At 41.8% G+C, this 19,537-nt stretch overlaps 1 protein-coding gene across 3 annotated transcripts in view; it reads left to right on the top strand.

Moving 5' to 3' along the window:
- The window catches only part of LOC124176903, a 108,626-nt gene that overhangs the window by 37,950 nt on the left and 51,139 nt on the right, over positions 1-19,537 (top strand). For all 3 annotated transcript variants that reach the window (XM_046558764.1, XM_046558763.1, XM_046558766.1), the window contains one exon: positions 935-1,097. In XM_046558764.1, the coding sequence (XP_046414720.1) occupies positions 935-1,097 (163 nt within the window). The remainder of the gene's footprint in view (positions 1-934; positions 1,098-19,537) is intronic.

Genomic DNA, 19,537 nt, shown 5'->3' with positions numbered 1-19,537 from the left:
TTACCGCCTATCGTGTCATTCTATATCCATACACGTTTAATAGTTTCGACGATAGCGAAACGCGTCAGGAAACGAAGGATCATTTGATCCTGTAGTTAGCGAAAACAGTTAGGTGGAAATTTTCGTGATGTTAACGATTTGAAGGAAAATTCAAGTCAATTTATACGAGACGTGGTTTTTGGGTTAATTTTTAAGACAAATTATTAATAAAACATTGCGATTACAAAACGCGAGGAAATTCGAATTAGAACTTGACGTATAATCCATGTAACTGAACCACACTTTCAACCCTCTTTTTACTCCCCGTTTTCTGTGTTGTGTAATACAAGCGTTGAGAAAGTTTTCCCGGCTGTTCAAACGCTAATCGCAGTTATATTCAGGGTAGCTTTTTTCCTTCCAACCCTATCCTTGGGTGTGACAAAACAAGAGTATACTCGCGGTTATCTTAGAGAATGAATTTGCGTTGCGCGAGCTGTACGAAGACTCCTCCGTGAGCTTTTCCCACTCTGAATTTTACATGATTTTCACGGTAATTAAAGCAGCCTTGTTGCCGTTAAGTAACTGCTCCGGCGCTCCGGCACTTTGTTATCGTTAGCCAACCCCAAAACCTGGTTAACTTTTATACGAATTAACTACTTTCCCTACTTGCTCGGGCGCAACGTCATTAACGGCATTAAAAGAGCCAGCGGCAATATAGCCGGGCTACTTTATTCCCGTTGATGGCCAAATATTCTACCAGCCAGAAAAACGAGCACAACGGTGGCAACAACAACAACGACAACAACGGCGACGCAAACCTCTAATTCTGCAAATTTTCTTCAATCAGCAGATTAACCCTGCGTCTCTCTTTCTCTCTCTCTCTCTCTCTCTCTCTCTCTCTCAGCATGCAAGTCCCCTTCAACGATTATCCTCCACGTGTTTCAAATACTTTCAGGCACGTTTGGAGGAAGTATCGCAACAGACGCCACTGTGCAGGCGGCCTACCCTGGTATAGCGGAGTTTGCTCGAGGGAAGACACCGTCGAGTCCTTGCATCACCGACCCCACTCAGGAAGCACCATTATCCAGCCTGCCACCAGAGTTCTGTCGGCCCAAGACGTGAGTTTCTGTCCAACTACGTTGTTATTAATTATAAGGAAACTGAGGTGCGACGTCGTAGATTCACCTCGAAACCGAAGTCGAGCATCTGGATCTCTCATATTGGAACGTCGGTCCAGCGTTCTTTCGAGTAAGCGCTGCTGTGATAAGGAAAGCTCGAAGTCATCCGATCATATCAGACAATTTCGAAGCTCCGCAGATTCTCGAACTCTTCGAAATTCCACAGGCAACATCCCGCGTTTCTGTATTCTGGTCAGATAAGGCTGAATAAATCGATGCAAACGAGTGTTGAATATGATTCCGGAGTTTGAAAATCCCGTTGACGGTGGTCGAAGTTACAGATAAAGAAGGTGCAAAAGTTGCAGGACGCCTCGCCCTGGCGAACGACGGGGGGGGGGGGGTATATAAAGGAGTCTTGAAAATCCGTGGAATATTTTACTACGGCGAAATACACAGCGCGGTAGGGGGTAAAGTGGCAAGTTCGTTGGGTAGTTTTATAAATCCGTTGCAGGTAGTTTGACGCCCGCGATAAAAGTTACCATTTCGATCGATTTCTACTTTTACTCCCCCGATATCCGAGTTCCGATAACCAGCGGAGCTTCTCCCAATCCTCGCGTCGCCTGCCAGGCGCTACATCGTTTCTCCATTACGACGGTGCTCGGGACTTGAGGCTGCTCTGCTTAATCCGATGAAAAACAATGGCAAAAAGAAGGACAACGGTGGTGGGGAATGAAGAAAATAAAAAGAAACGCGAACGAGAATAAAATACAAAAGGTTGCGAGCGAATCGGAACGAGGATTAAAACCGTGAGGTGAAAAAGCGAGACAGGGAGCAAAAAAAAGATTGGAATAATGAAAATAAATAAAGGAAAATAAACATTAAAAAATTGGGGGAAACCTGTCCAACGTGAAACTCTGGCGCGCGATAAACGCCGATGTTGTACATTTTGGTATAGGGTATTACGCTTTACGTTTTTACCCCGAGGCAAGGTCGTGCTATAACCGAATTCGCCCCGAACTCGCCCAGGAATAACCTTCGACGTAGAGGGGAAAGGAAAACGAAACAGCTAACGAAGCAGACTTAATTTGCTTTCCAATTCCACGAATCTCGCAAGTCAACTCAATCTACGTACCTTGACCTGCTTTTAAGAAAACTGCTTGACTACGTCCTGCTCTTGGAGTCGTATAAGTAATCGTTAATTAAACATGTACCTACATTTGCGGTTTAATATAAACTAATACCTCGACATTTGGATGGGGTCGCTTCAGCACCTTGCGGTGTTCGTGGTGAGTTCAATATAGCCTGATCTTACCTTGTGGAAAGCTCTTGATTTGCGGAAGCGCTGTTAAGCTCGGAAATCCGCTTTCGGTACGTAACTCTCGATGGAAATTCAAATGAGCGCCATTTGCTTCCGGATCTCTGCGAGTCCGGTGCCGTACGCTAGGCATTTACTCTTGCATTGGTGGATTAACGGTTGCCGACGCACAGGCGGGAGTTGAAATATTTTTGCTTTAGGAGGGAATGAAATCCTGGATAAAGAGCTAATTTGAAAAAAAAAAAAAAAAATAACGGTATTAATTGAAATTATCTCTTTTTTCTTTGTGGATAATAATTGTTGTTTCGTTATTACGTATTTTCTTATCATACCATCGACGGTTAAAATTTTGCGGCAATTCTCGTGTAACTATAATAGAATGTGCGCACGCTTGAATCAGAATTAAAAATCCCCGTTAATAACCCAACTAAACTAAATTGATGGGTCCTTTTGCTCCTCGGTTGATGGAACTACGGTAGAATCAACCTCCGGTGCAACCGACATACCTGTACTTACGAGTAAACAAAAAGTGGAAAATGTTGTCGCAGGGTGGAGGAGAGTAATTAGAAGCAAACTACGTACACGCGGGTAATTAGAAGTTAAAGCTGTTCAGTGGGGGGGAATAGAATTGAAATAGCGTAGAAGGGAATAGTAGTAAAAAGAGTGTGAAAAATAAACGCTTAAACGTAATTCAATGTTGCATTACGAGGAAAATTTGCTAATTAATATTCGGTTAAAGCGGCTGAATTCGCCGTAATTTTTCGTTACGTCAAGAACTTCCTCCGATCGGATACGGATCTATATTTCACAACTAGACGCGTATCTTTTTCGATAAAGAGAATCCAAATTCAAAAGCTGCAGATCGTTACCCGCATAAACGTCTGTCCGTACTCAATCACCCCGATCGGTTATACGAAGCGGGAAGTTTTTTAAAGAGAGACGATCCGCTCCACCGTATACTACAAGTACATATTCTCGTGGGTTTTACTGCTTTTGCGAGGCTTCGGTCGAGCGAATCATGTCGATTTCACAGCAGACAGCCACCCGTCTTTGGCGGTAAAAAATGACGAATAGGTATTGCCGTGACGGAAAATAGTAGGTATCGGTTCATATTTTCCTCTCGATCAATTTTCGGAGTATAAAATTATCTTCGGCTGTGATCCTTTATAGGTATAAAGTAAGGCGGGAGGTTCGTTTCAACATGCAGAATTCCGGGGTAGTAATAAATGTGACATAAGCTTAAAGGTATGGCGGAGGACTCAACAGGGAATTTTACGCCTCTCTGGATATCGACGCGACTCATTTTTTTTCCCGCCCTATCTGCGTCTTTCCATTTTTCGCGACGGAGCTTACAAACGAATATGTACGATGTACACTTTACCCTATTTTCTTTCCCCTTCTCGCACACCGACCTTTTCGAATTCACTCGCTCCTCTATGTCATCCGGTAAATTCCAGTGTAGTAGGCGGACGGACTGCTTCTCGGGAAGCGAAGAAATTTTATTTCGCTTTTGAGTATAGACTCCTATATTCCGCCTACCAATACGCTGTGCGATTGGCTTTTCAAATAGTAATATCAACCTTCGGTGTATAAAATATATATTCCGCCAGGCGAACCTTTATGCTCTCCTCTAAAACCTTTCACCCTGGCCGATATAACGCCACTCGGCTCAAAAGAGTCGCTCACTGAAACTCGCAGCAGCGTTCCAGGCTGCAGACTTTGATCATCGAGGGAAAAATGTAAAAATAATTACCAAACACACATCTCGTTCAATTTTTGTAATAACCGAAAAATCTGTAAGAACGAAAGTAAAATAGTATCTCAGCGAACGAATCGATCTCGACAACCGTTCTGTTTCCAAAAATTCTAACAACCTAATGGAGCAAAGTGCATCTGCGTGCGTGCCATGCGTGCGTGCGTGCGTGCCACGATAGCATCGGACTGCAACTCATTACTTTTGACCACACGCTACACTGCACAACGTAAACTGCAGTACCGCGGTGAAAGACAATTGCATCGTTTCCCTTCGTTCGCGGTGGCAGAAAACCACGTGTCCGCGAAACGAGCATGCCAAATATGTTTTTGGCTCATGTGCGGGTACTGCTGTTGTCTCTACTGATTAAATAATTACTCCTCGCACACAGGCATGCTCGAATATCCGCACAGCGCAGCGGTGTGTTAACGTTCTAAAATCACGATGCTTTTGCTGTCTTTTCTTCAACTGTAGACGTATTTTAATTTTATCTTACTGAATTTAAAAATTATCCTTCGCAGACGCCGAAATTCATTTATCGTTATTTTCATTCGGAACGTCGAACTTCGCTGCTGCAGAAAAATAATTTGCATTCGACGTAAATGGATGGCGAACACAAGGCTCCATATATTTTAAATAATTCTCAACTTTCGCTACTATTTATGTACCTCGCAATGGTTATACTTTCTTCATCGTTTGCGTTTCCTTCATAATTATATGCGCCATATGTCGATACTACATATGATTGCTTCGGGCGTCGCATTTAAGATTTCCTACAGCTGGACAATCGAGATCTTGCCTCGACTTCCTCCCTTGTTTTATTTCGTCACACAAATTGGATACTTGAGGACAATATTCAACGATAAACGACATCGTGTAACTTCTTCAGATCAAGGGAGTTGTCAGTAACGGGTTAAAAATAATTAGAAGCATATATTATACGTATAAAGTGTCCAAAAACTGCATGTATCGAATTAGAATAACGTAGAAATTATTTTTTTATGTGTAGCCCGAATCATGAGTAAGATTTGAACTCTGCGATAAAAAAATAGTTACATACGTTTGGTAATTCCTTGAAATCGGATCGTCGAACCTGAGCTTTATAATTATATTTGCACGTCACGTTAACAATAACAGCGGACTAGATCTGAGAAATATTTTGCAATTTGAAATCTAAAATTTCCTACCGTTTCAGATTTTGACTAACGTGTTCGTTTTAGGCGAGCTTTCTTACCGTTACAATCTTGCTATAAAACAAAAATTCCTGGTACTTGTTCATTTCTGAAGTTTAATCAATCATTACCAAAACTTAGTGTCACTAGGACAGTTTAGAAATTGGCCTATTCATTTGATTTTTGTATTCAGATGTTAATATAGGAATAAAAATGCATGACGTTAGAAGAATAAATGCTGCTTAATTCAAGCGGCAACTGCGATGAATTTGCCCGCATGTTACCGCGTACCAGAGGAAGTCAGTAACCGAGCGTGAAAATACCATACGGTTGTTTTGTCGTCGGTAGCTGCCTAATTTTAATTTAACGTATATCTTAATAGCCGTTGGTTAGTTCACGTGCGTAGTTTGTGTCATGTCTATAATATTTACAACGGACTTAAAATTTCCAAGAAAACACTTTTACGGCCGGTTACTTTTTTATTATTAGAATACCGAAGTGACGAGTGCAATGCGACGCACGATGCAAGTTTCGCGGTTTTGCATATCGCAACCTCCGTCACTCGACCGCGCCAGCGATTATTCAAAATATCAATTCATTACTTATTCGCACTGCACGCTCGAATTACACGTTCCTGCTTTTTTCTTGTGGATGAATTTCAATAAATTGGTCAATTTTGCACGGCCTGATTTATTCTTGAAATGAAAATTCCAGCAAGATTTTGCAAATTTAAACATTGGCGCAGCTCACGTATAAGTATAGTTTGTAAATACACCAAGTACATATATTTTGACATTGGCAAGGAGTCTGCAAATTTAATATCAACCGTTGATCACTTTTCCCGACTTGTACACTCGCCGGCACTTGATTGGCCCATTGCTTCTGAGCGATGCGTTTTGTTTGCTTTGGTTTTCTCGTCTTTTTTTTTCACGGGATCAATTCTGTACAAGCTGTTAATTTGAGGTCACGCGCTGGCTTATCGTAGGTAATTGGGTCAGGCTGCCGGGTTCTAAGGACAGGATTAACTGTATAAACCTGCCGGTTTCGATCTTGTCTCTCGTGCTTTGAGGGTGTTATTTAATGTCGAAGAAGGAAAAATCGCGAAAAAGAATCAGTGCTGCTGACGCAAAATGAAGTTCGAGATTTGCTCCTTGATCGCCGTTCAAATGAAAAAAGAAACAGCTAAATATTCGATTGATGGGAACAGAAAAAGTAAATTGAGCTGATTCAATCAACAAGAAATGATGAAGACACATTTTTTACTTTGTTTCCTCACGGTAAGCTTTCGCCCACTATTGATTTCATTTCGTACGTACCAAAGTCTTCGAAGAAAAGAAGTCGCGGGGTTGCAAAATACGAGCAGCCTGAAAATGGTTGACAGCTTTTATATAATTCAGAATTTTAATGCAGCTGAGTACGCGAGACTAAGAGAGTAAAAAATGAGACCTCTGGATAAATTTTTAAAGTACACTTCTAGGTGTGAATTTTTTGAAGTATTATATGTCTCTGAAGCATAAGAGTGGCAAAGAATCCATATACGTCAATCTAATTTCTGGAAATTATACAAACAGCATACTTGGAGGCAGTTTGATGGAAAATATAATCTTGAATGGTATGTAAAATGGTCTCATTCAAAGGTTACAATTAGCCCATCGCTATAAAATCGGCGAGCTTAATACCAAGGGTAATTGGTAATTAAAACGCGTCGAATAATCCCGCCGGAATATATCCGCGATCCTCGATATCCGCGTACGAGACTCACGATCAGCGTGTGCGGATCCCCCGGGAATATACGCCGGTACAAATCTAATTTCATGGAAATTCCACCCTTGGAGTGGTACAAAGAGCGTGTTTATCGATCTTCGGAATCGAAACCCCGTCCCGGCAGTCGTATCTCTTTCTCTTGGAATTCAGTGGCAATCTTATCCGAATCATGAAGCGAAACCCCCCCCCCCTTCAACCCGCCCCTCGCCGTTCTGCTCATCTCCGTTACCCGTGACGGAGATTTAGGGTCAGGAACAAAGTAGCGAAAAAATGGGGGGAGGGGCGGACAGCCGCGGAGAACGCGGCGAAAGCGGAACAGCATCGAGCTGTGTTAAGCTCGCGATTATGGTAACCGGAAACCAGAGCAAAAGGATGGGGAGGGGGGAGGGTTGAGGGCCTGCGGGATGTATGATGTACGTTTGCAGGTGGATTCGCGAGTGCGTGAGGGACTCTTTCGCATGGAAGAAAGTACCTGACCCTTACCGAGGCGAGGCGAAGGGCGGAAAAAACAACCCGGGGAAAACCGTCAAAGAGATAAATTACTATCTGAGACCTAGATGCGGCGTCCTCTCCTTCCCCCGTCCCTTGTTTGATCACATACTGAATTTGTTGCAAGGGCACGATAACCAAGATCCGAGAAATGGCTTCGCTTTTGTTATTGTTTGTTCGCTGCTGGTGGGTTGTGGTTTTTTTTAACCCCGACAGCTGTTTGATACCGACGACGAGAGATCGTTCTCACCCCTCGCTTTCACATCCTGACACACTCACGCGAACGAATAATTGGTCATCTTGTTTTTTCGATTTGAAATTGCTATTTTCTGAACCTGGGTCGCGGTTGTTTTTAATCAATAACTGATCTCAGTCCCAAAATTTGCACAACGCTTTTTTTATTCTCGACATTGACAAGTATCTTCGGAGCTGGAAGAATAAACGCGGATTGGGAGTATTTAGCGCGAATTGCGATGCAACGACCGCAACCGCACACTGCTCGTGAAAGGAGGAAATTCGTCAAAGTCGGCTGATTTCTGTCCTCTCCAGACTAACCGACGATAAACATTCCGCAAGCCCTGTTATTGCGACAAACTTTTCAATCGATAGTATAATATGGTGAAAAATTTACTGTGTATAATATAATGCCATTTGGCAGTGACGTAAGCCTGTCGCAGACATTTTCTTCCGGTAACTTCCGCCCCCCCCCCCCCCCCCCCCCCTCGTGTTATATAATAAGCCGATGAAAAATTACCCTTCAAGTTGTACTTTTTTCTTTCGAATGATTCGAGTTTTCACCACCGGGATTAGGCGCATAATTACTTTGGATTTCGATGCAGGGCTTCGATAGCGGAGAGACCTCTTTGTTACATTCTGAGGAAAGTTCGCTATCCCAGCTAGACGGGATTAAGGTCAGGCATATAGTGGAAAACCCGGGATTATCAAAGCGCAATATATATTATATTATATTCTATACCATATATGTATATAAATGTTGCGCACGTAGAATCGTTATATCTATTCTCAGCTGATTACGACAATTGGATGTAACAATGCGAGTAACACGTATTATTATTATTATTATTGTTATTGTTGTTCTTATTATTATAATGATTATTATTAACTCTATCAGTTCTGTACAGTCACTTCGGGTTTTCCGCGGTTTAACAATCCGAGAGAATTTTATTCACATCCTAATTGAAGAGCGAAAAATAAAATGTTCACAGTTCTGTTTATCCTTATTCCTTGCACGCAGGAAACTGCGGGTTGCCGTCAGAGACCGTTGGTTATTTTAAACATCTGTTTGCTATGTATACTCTTCTAGCGTGAACTTTATCCTATTCCGTATGTAACTGTCTCGGTCGGCGGGGAAAATCCATGCGATAAGAAAATAATAGAAGCTGAATATAATGGTTATAAAATAACTGTTAAATTATGTGAAGAGGGAAACAAGAAGATAGGATATTGCATTTATGGTTCTGAGGACCGAGTACTTTCGTTACTAGTGTTTTAGTTTCTCCGTAAGGTCACCGGGAATTCGAAAATGTGATATTACTTTTCTGAGAATTTCAAAATGTATTCGTTGAGTGATTTATAACCGCCAAAAAATATGGAAGTAATAACGGACGAATGTCGTTGTCTTTTTCGAATTCTTTCTTAAGCTCGTCCGTACCAAGATGTATAACGCCAAATTTGTTTGCAAAACAATCGTAGCTACGTAATCGCCATCGAAAGCCTGCAACAAAGTTTCGGTGAGATTATCGCTCGGTTTATGAAACTTTGAACGGGGATTGTACAAGAGCTTTTCCATAATCTTGCAGGTACCTTTTTCACATCACGGTTCACGTCAGTGAATCGCGAAAACTACACGAAAGAAGAGTCAAATATATAAAGATGATTTCCCAAAAAAAGTGGAAATTTCTTCTTGCCGACTTAATGTCGGCGATTTTTCACTTTCGCAGATCAATTCTTTATAAACTATCCACGAAGCGGAGCAGGGTGTATTTAAAGTTAACGGCGAAATATTTAAAAATGGTAAACCTTATCGGATCGTTTAATGTTTCCGTCCTTGAAGGAATCCTCGATAACTGACGGCATATGCGTGCAGTGAACTGATATTACGTGGAAACCCTAAACACATTTTGGTACAACGTTCATAAACGACTAATGGAGAACATGAACTTCGCGAGTAATCATTAGCACAACCCTCTTGGGGGTGCTGATCAACAACTAATGGCAGTCGTCGAAATTTAGGAGAGCCGTAACGGCGACCTTCGGAATCCTTACAGAGCTTGTAGTCGATGATGAACGATAATCACCGATAACCAAGCGCGGCTACACGTATACAAGTAATCGCGTCGGTGGTCGGCAGGCCGCGTTACAGCTTCGAAAAACTTTTATTCTATTTTCGGGAGTTCATCCGAACTTCTAGATAAGGCTTTTCTGCGATCGGAGAGAAACGACCTTCTCAAAGCTGCTGTACCGATAGCCGAGGACGATTGTTTTACCACGATTCGGTGAAAGAAATCGTCGCACTTACTCGATGTGACAAGAGCCCGGAAAGGGAAAAAGGAAAGAAAGACAGAAAGAAAGAAAGAAAGAAAGGAAAGAAGGGGGGATGCCTGGCTGAGTTGGCTCGTTTGTGGCGAAACGGCCGACGGACATCCGGCTGAGTTGGCGAATTCGTTAGCAGGCGAGGAGCTGCTTTAGACTCATCATCGGTGACTTAACTACCCGGGGATTACGTGCCTTCGAGGTTTCGAACCTTGAGGCTGAGACCCGCCACCTTCAGCCTAATCGTAAGCCGCGGTTCTACCACCTGACACTTCGTTCCCAACGGGACTTAACCCTCCATGGAACCCCTTTCTTTTACTGCTTCCGCGAAAACCCTGGGTGCTTTATGTCCTGTTTTTCTTCATGTCGTAGGTGTTTTAAAAAGCTGAAAAAATTCATGGGTACTCCCCAGGGTCTCTACCGCATGCTCCGATCGTTTTTAGAATGAAATGTATCAAGAATTTTCCAATAGTAATCGGAATTCACACAACAATTTGAAAAATAACTGAAATTTGTTAAAAAAATTTATATCCGAAGTAAATAAGTATCGAGAAGTAATACTGTAGGGTTTTAAAGTTCCTTTCAAAAAAATATAGTTTCTTTTACCACGGCTTGAAAAGATATATTTATTTAAACATTCTCCATCTTCTAAGAGTGTCAAAAATTTTCTTATATCTTGTAAGATTTTCAAGAATTCTTTCATATTTCACAAGGTTGATTTTTTTGTTTTTCCACTTCTTGAATAACAGTTCAGATACGCTTGTTCAAAAAATTCTGAAAAAAATGCGATTGCGTTTTTCGTCCTGCACTTTCATGCAAAAACTTATAAAGCCAATCTGGGACATCGACATATAAAAATTTATATAAGTAACCCAATGAGCCTTTATATTATCGATAAAGTAAATAAAATTTACCTACTGTTGCAAAACACTAACGCCGTCGAACTTCTGGGTCTTTCAGGCCACACAATCGATTTGCAAATTTGTTTTAGCGTGTGGAGTCCGCTCCAGTCCTTATTGCATTTCGGAGATATTTAAAGAGAAAATTCTGGCTTTTGCCTCAAATGATCCCGAAGGTACCGTGAACGGTTAATCACGTAACTTATTGCTGCTTAAGCATCGCCTTCGCGTAGACCGCAGCTGGTTCGGCGGTGTTTATCATCCCTCGCCTACGCATCTTACCCACGTCCATCGCTGTATGCGTATTAATTGATCTCGAGGGATAATTTTGGAATTACATTAGAGTTGGAGCGACAGGTTTGTTCCCAGGCAGCGGTTCTAACCTCTTGTCATATCGTACACGAGACGAATCTCGAGTGGTTTCCATTGCATGTTTCGTGAGCCTTCCTTCCCGCGTCAATGTCACCTCAATTATTCAGGATAGTTACAACGTTCGAAATTTAGATTTGACCGAGTGGTCGAAACTCGGAACAGTAGAGGAATCAATGAATCGCGAAAAGAAGCCATACGTCGGTAGGAAGAAACCTCTTCCAACATTAAAATCATTGCGAAATTTTTACATTCATTCTTTTCTCACCGTTAGAAATTTTTCTCACTTTTAGAATCGAATCATTCGAGGCCTCGACTACTGTTCCATCGTTTCGACCCTCACCCTGCAAGGACAGAAACTTGGTGGGACTCGTTTCACTTCCCGTGTCAGAAAGCGGTGTGTAACGTTTGCGAGGGAGGGTTCGATTGAGATGATTGGAATTTTTCACAGACCATTGCCTGCAGGGTTATGGGGAAAACGTCTCGATACACATCGCGGCAGTCGGTGCTTTACCAAAGTCAAACCACACCTACGACACGTTCGGTTATGAACCCTTGTAGGCTGGACCACCACCCTTTATCGCTGTGCTCTTTGTCCACAAGCCACCCTGAGCCGTTAGGTGGACAATACCAGGCAAGGACAATATTTCCTACATGCAGTGGAGCTTTTAGACTTTCAATTTTTCACTTTTTTCCTTCCGTCTCTCTCTTTGGCTCTTTTTCCTTCCTTTTCAAACTCGACCTTTTTATCCTCTCTTCTTCTCTTTATCGTCCGTGTGATTGATATGCTCGATGTACCGATCGCTTTCCCAGTAGGTTTTTCGGTGCTGATATTATGTACCTGACACGCTTACTATATCATCGAGATCCTTACTTTGGATAGCTGGGAAAAATCCTATAATCCCATTGTCACGTAACGTTGCTTTAGAATCGATTGAGATGGCTTTATACGCCTCGGAAAATAATTCGGGGACCTAACCGATCTGTGATGTAATTTTTCCTGGCAAATTTAACGGACGATATACAGTCACGTTGAAATTAGTTTCTTCAGATTGATCTCCAACAACATTGGAAGACAATTCGTTCGTCACCACTGGAAATAGAAAACAAATGTCAATTCAAACATTCATCGTAAATGAATGAACGAGCGTATACGATTTAATCGAATGATTTGCCATGTAATTATTACAGATTTAATCTAAAGTTTTATTCCCCTTTGAAATGACAATTTCCGAAGATTTTTAAGGACGCGCAGCAACGAATTGAACGAATGAAAATTGCAACCGATGCGAGATATCTTCTCCCCCTTGTAAATTGTTAGGAAAGTAGAAGGGTTGCAGCAGTGGTTTATTCAGGATCGTGCGGTTGGCTCGTAGATAACGGCCGAGTGTTTTTTGATGCGTGTTAAAGCACAGGTGCGTAAAATGGCGGGAGTGTTGGAGCGTGGGATGTATCACTCTTTGTTCCGTTGGCCCCATCGTAGCTTCCGCGGATCATGCGGCTATTTGTACGGCTCAACGACCCTTATTACTGCAGGCCATACACACCCCCGGGGCTCTATCCCCGTCATACAGAGAAAGCCGGAAGTGGGGCGGTTAGCGAAAAAGTTTGGCTGTTAAAGATGAGTGCCGACATGGCCGATGTGCAGCTCCCTCTCCGCCACTCGAGGCTAACCGGCAATTTCCTAAAATTTATAGTTCACTTGCCGCTCTTGCAACCTCCTGCATTCACCTCTCGATTCAGGTCGAGGGCGGAACTTCACCACCGGCTCATTTTTATGCATTTTTATCCGCGTCATTTTTTAACTGAAAAAAATGTATGGAAACGAAGCCTCGTCGTAACACCACCCGTGACTAAACTGGAGCAGCTTCGCCGTTAAAAATATGTGCAAATCTCCTTCGGGGATTTTAAAAGATATCAGATTTTTGGCCAGTCAGATTCAAACTCTTTTGTTATAATTTCTGATCATTTTTAATTATTTCCAACCGTTTGTGTTTTTTTTCGCAATGAGGCTGGATAGGCAATCGTTGTAGAAAACTTCACGAGATTCTCGTTTTCGACAAACTCTACAGAGAGACTTGCTTTGATCGCAATTTCAACGAACGATTATAATCGTGCGAATTTCTTCGAGAAGAATCATGTCTAAAATTTCTGATGCAAATATTGGTCGGTAAAAATTTACTGAAAAAAAAAAACAATAAATCACGTGATCAGGAAATTTATAAAAGTAGCATATAATGGTCATAAAACACCTGATTCACTATTCCCTCTTGAAGTCTTGTACAGATGGAAGATCAGTGACGAAGAAGCGTGAGAAGTAATTTGACGCTGAATAAAGACGGTTGAAAAAAACTTGAAAACAAAAACCTATTCATCCAACGAAATGAGCAAATCTCCGAGTATATAATCCAATAGTAATTACACCGAGATGAGATAGCGATTATTAAAATTGAAACCGTTGCGTTGTAGCGGTAAATCTTTACGATTTAAACGGGCATTAAAATGTGATGTACAAGCTTATCTGAACTCTGGAATTTGTCAAGTTAATCGGGATCGGTTCGCGATGGGTGAAAATTTTGTTTTAATATCTTTTTTCTCCCCGACAAATTCGGTTTTCTCCATTCACACACAGACGTCGCCGCACGTTGTTGTTTCGTAAGCGTATGTAGATTCGTCGGGAACTCATTAGCCTACTTGAAACGGTGAACATTACTCGGTGAACCGTGCTGCAAGCACGTTCGCGAATCGGGCGCAACGAGGATCCGAAATTTGAGCGGCCTGCGTGCAGCCTCGCTGCCTTGTGTCGTCTAACCTTGCGGACCTCGGACGTTGATACTTACCCCGTATGCATTATCATACTTGTTTGGACGACGCTATTGTTGCACTTCTGCATGGCGCTGCTTTCGGTAGTCGAACAGGGTCGACGCCCTCAGCTGCCGTTCGGTATCCCGTATCTGCACCGACTCGGTGTTAATTACTGCTGCAACGAAGCGGTGCGTTGGCAAAATCCCGAAACAACGGTGGAAATACATACCTATATTCCTATATACGTATTACAGGTATATAATACGTGACGTCGTACGGAGGAAATTAACCCGCGTGACGTTCATTTATTTATGCAATCATTCATCGTTACTCGCGTTTATTGTAATCGTATTCGCGAGCGCCGGTCAAATTTTGTGATATTTTACAGTATATTTATCCGGTATTGACAATTGCTTTGACGCATCAATTAGGACTGTGCGGAATAATGGATTATACACACTTGGCTTAATTTACTTTCGAACAATATTTAGCAGTCCAATTTCAAATCGTTTATCCACGTATCGTTTGATGTTTAGTACGAGTTTCGGACTAGTAGCAGTTGCAGTCTCGGAATCGTAGTAATTTCGTTTCATTGCGGAGAAATAATTGCTGTTTGTAACTCTTGTTATATCATTAAAACGTTTCGTCAAAGTTTTATCTTTCCGATCAAGTTTGGTGAGTAATTATTTTGTCATAATTCTATCGTTAAACTTTCGTGACGTTTCGTCGATTGGACGTTTCATCGAATCTTACGTTCAACTGGTTGATAATTAATCGTGGATACGCGCGTCGATTGCAAAGTTGTTGCTACAATTATCTAACACATGTCGTACGAAAATTGAAGAATTGATCAGGTACAATAATCACGTCGCTATTGCAAATACTTGTAATATAAAGAAAAATGAGATGGAGATAAGAAAAAAATAAAAATTTCAATTCATAGGTATAGTTTAACACGAAAATGACGCGTCGTTGTTATGCGCTTTCGGCGAGTGAATTAATTTCTTTTCTCTGTTTGCCAAACGGGAATTATAAATGACGGCGGAGTCATGCCCTCAAATGCAAGATGCAAATTGAGGCTGCCGCGTCCTTCAGATATCCGCCAAGAACTCGGCGACGTGTTTAACTTTCTCTAAGCAGATGAATATACTAAAACGAGTTGGCGCATACTGCATACATGAACGAACGGGGACAAAGACGCATTAGGATTTCTGCGCATAACCTCACCCTCTCTCAACAGATGTGCACACATGTGCGTACGTGTGTACATACATGTATATAAGTATATTATAATTTTCGTGCATCGTTGAACTGCCGCCGGTGCAACGGAGGAGAATGAAAATGTATGACACGCGAAATGTCAACAGAGTCAATGACGAGTCGTATGGATATAAGATGTACCCAAGTGTTAAGTGGCTGCGTCAACTGCAAGAATGACGAACAACATCTACAGGGAACTCCAGAAATGCTGGGCAAACACAAAAAACGCTTATAAACTTCACCGGACTAAATACAACCTGTCCTCCATCCGCTCTCTGGCAGGGCAGCCTATGTGTAGATTATACACAATGTCTTCCATTGTCGGGTCGACATCTCTGCAACCCACGCCTTTCCCACCGTCTCGCTACTCATCGCTTCTCCGTCTGTAACGTCGGCCTGACGTCGTTTGAAAGACGATTTTTTTTTTTTTTCACCATTATTTAACCGAACAAGGCTTATTCATTTGTTGACGCATGCCGAGAGTTGTTGTTTGCTGTTTCATACTTACAATTAGATTTGAAATATCCACGGAATAGGGACGGAACAAGAAGCAGCTTCGTGCGAATGAAAGTTTTTGTGTTAATTGCGGGAAACAATTTATTAAACATTTTATTTAAGTTAACAGCACCGCAGCGTATTGTTAACTGTCAAAAATTAGGGACGTGTAGAATTTCACATTAAAATGAGTTGTGTTTGATTTTTTTTTTTACGAATATGAACAGGGGTTAAAAAATTACGGTCGTTTGTTTTTTATTTCAAGAACAATTCGAGGATACCTGTAATAATTATATCGAGATCAACTTCTCGACTTGAAACGTTGTGGAAATTTCGTAATTTTCCTGAAAAATTATATAATTTTGTTAAGGGATGAGAATCTCGGGGTTTCTAGTCGTAACAAATAAAAACTGCGAGAAAAACGTGTAATGATCCAATCAATTTCGTTCAACTTCAAAGACGTTGACTTGTTCGGATAAATTTGGTACACCCGGTGCGTAAGGTTGTTCTATCGTACTTTTTTATCTGAATCGATTCAAGAACGTAACTCGTCGATCTCGGTCGTAATTTCTAGCGGTAATGGCCGTTGTCGCGTCGCGAAAGAGAGATTTGAATTCGAAACTGGCGATGTCGCAGCAGTTTTATAGTTATACGCATATTATTGAAAACAAAAAATAACAAATTCCACTATTTCTCGAGAATGATACCATTCGATGCGAAGGTCGAGTTTGACATTGAAAGTCCGATGTTGTTGCCCCGTCCAAATTCCTAGGATCTTACGAATTCGTTACAAACTGAAAAATAAGAGAAAAATGATTCCCCCTCCTTAGTTTCTTCTCTTTCTTATCGAAGCGTTGTATTTTTCTGTCATTGACGTCGCGGAGCTCGTTCAACTTAATACTTATTTTCGAGATCGCCGCTAGGTATTCCGTTTAGCGAAGCTTGTTATCCTGAAAAATGTGCGAAGAATAAGGTTTCTTCAACTTTGGTTGCGGGGTCAGGGTCAATGCAGGCGCATTATAGGATACAAACAGAACCGCGAAGATAATGGCAAACTCGATGCATGCTAATTTCATGCCGATAGGTGCAGCGCGTGCATACTAAAGCAGTAAACTGCAGCAGCAACGGTTAATGAACCAGCGAAAATTTTACTACAATTGAGCTATTTGCAAGCGTTGTAATGCGGGCCGAACAACAACGCTGCGTCAAATTCCTTTGCCGCGTTCGCTTTTGACGAGGTTCGATGCTTCGGCAAAATTACCTACACAGCAGCCCATGGATCGGTATTTTGTCATTTTTTTTTTTTTTTTTTTTTTCTTTCATTTTCGTGTTTTTCATTTGTATTTCTTTTTCTTTCAGTTCGCTCCGATTGAATTGCAAAAAACTTGCCACTCGCGCCTAGCTGCAGAGTAATGCGCAATCGGCTCGTTTTATGTACCTTCTGAGTTCAGAGGAATGTAAGCCGGGTTCGTTGCAATTGTAATTTAACGTTCGTCCCCTGTTATTCAATCCCAAACTGTAACACAACGCGCTCGTTCATCTGGCATAGAATTTCAATTTTAACATTTCACGCTTGACGTTCTACTCCTGGCTGAAAACGCGTTTCAGCATCAACCGAAACGAATTATACGTGGAACCCTGCACGGAATAAACTAACCTCTTGCCACCGTTCAATTATTCTGTTATTTAACCAACAAACGCGTCCAAATATCTTATTTACGTCCAGGCTTATAGTGCCGCTTCCGTTTCAACTTTTATAATGCAACAGTCGATAACCTCACTCGTATCCTGGAATGATTTTGGGCCCAATTAATTGTCGAACCACGAAAGCATTCGGATTTGTACACTTCGTTACCCGTAAAAATGTTCACGTTTCTACCCATGGAATAAATTAATAACAGTGCAACGGGTAGCCGTAACAGTTCGTAACGAGGTAATATGCAGGCCACTTAACTTTAAAGCTACGACCCTTCGGAAGCTCCGAAGTCTAATTAAACGATGTCTGCTCTAGCTATTTAACTGCAGTGTGAAAATTTGATTGCATACAATTTATATGCGGCTTACATTAACACGGGAACGCACTTATTTTTCCACGTTCTTCGTTTTTACGTTGGACAAAATTAACGCAGACTACTCACCGTTTATCCTTGGCTTTACCACCAATCCTGCATCGACTCCTCAAACATTTTTCAGTGGTTCCAGAGTTTGTCTTTAGAATTCCCCACCTTGGCCGTAAGTGTAATTGGTGTGAAATTATTCACATGGTATTATGCGACGCATTCTGGTATTCAGGCAATTGACATTTATGCGAGAATCTATCGCCGCGTCGCCGCCGTTTGATTAATTGGTGCCGATATTGTGCTGGATAAAACGGAAATGACAGACCGATAAAAAAACGGAAAAAATCACGAACCAATCCGTGCCGCGGAATAAAAACCCGTATACGTACCCTTTTGTTCGGAGTACGTGAAGTACCTGCATTTTGCCGACCTAAATAATTTCACCGATTTTAAGCGAAAAATGATACGCGACCAGATTTGTAAGCGGAAATTGATCACCCTGAAGGTATCGGAAATCGAAAAATTTTTCACAAATTTCGATCGCCTTGCGCATTGCAGTTGTGCGAGTCAAAGTGAAAGTTAGAAATTATTTGCCCAAAAGCTTTGTGTCAATATTTATCCAAAAACGTATAAAATTCGTCCGCCCGCGCCTGCAGGATAAAAAATAGTCTGTTTTGCTTTGGTTGTATAGAAAAAAGCTCGAGCGAGTTTATTTTTACGCTCACGTGAACCTCGTTTTACGATTCTCGTGAAAGTCCATTCCTGCAAGATTTCTCCGTACGAATACTAACGAGGTGTGTGATGCAGGCGCCGATTTTATGCCATCCAATTTTCGCACGCGCGTATATTATACATACGGCGTTACGTTTACACACAGCATACAGTCTTACATACCTATTATACATGCGCACACTGCAGTCATTGATGAATCACTTTTCAAAAATAATTATTCTCATCTCGGTTAATTTCGCGTGAGACGCTCCGAATTCTCGCATAGAAGGTGCGTTAACAATTCTCATCAAACTCTCGTGCAACTTTCACCGTCAAAAAACTCACCCCGATCCAATTTCGACACCTATTGTGCAGTTCGTTTCAAAATGGCCAAGTGCATCATAATATAATTTTCACCCCACACGGCAATGTGAAATTGAATATTTTACGATATGATCACTCCGATCTTTTTCTTTATCTCTCTCTCTCTCTCTTGACGTTGGGGAGGCGCGTAAATTTGGTTTGTGTATAATATTGGACGCAGATTCCGGAGATGAGAAGCTAGCTTGCGATATTCTTCATCCCCGCAGGCAGATCCGTCAGACGCAGCCACCGAACCCCTCAAAAATCGGTTGGGATTTAATTTTCTCCAGGCGGACGGTGCGAGATTATGCCTCGCACCTTTTTTCGGGGGCGGATATCGCGCCTCTTTTTGTCGGTTTAATCAGCGTCGAATCGAGGAGGAAGTGCCGGCACGCGTGTAAGGCAGTCACTTAAATTGCATTGCTCTTGAGA

The sequence above is a fragment of the Neodiprion fabricii genome, chromosome 2, assembly GCF_021155785.1.
Source record: "Neodiprion fabricii isolate iyNeoFabr1 chromosome 2, iyNeoFabr1.1, whole genome shotgun sequence".
Lineage (NCBI taxonomy): Eukaryota > Metazoa > Arthropoda > Insecta > Hymenoptera > Diprionidae > Neodiprion > Neodiprion fabricii.
This window is presented reverse-complemented; position numbering and strand designations above follow the sequence as displayed.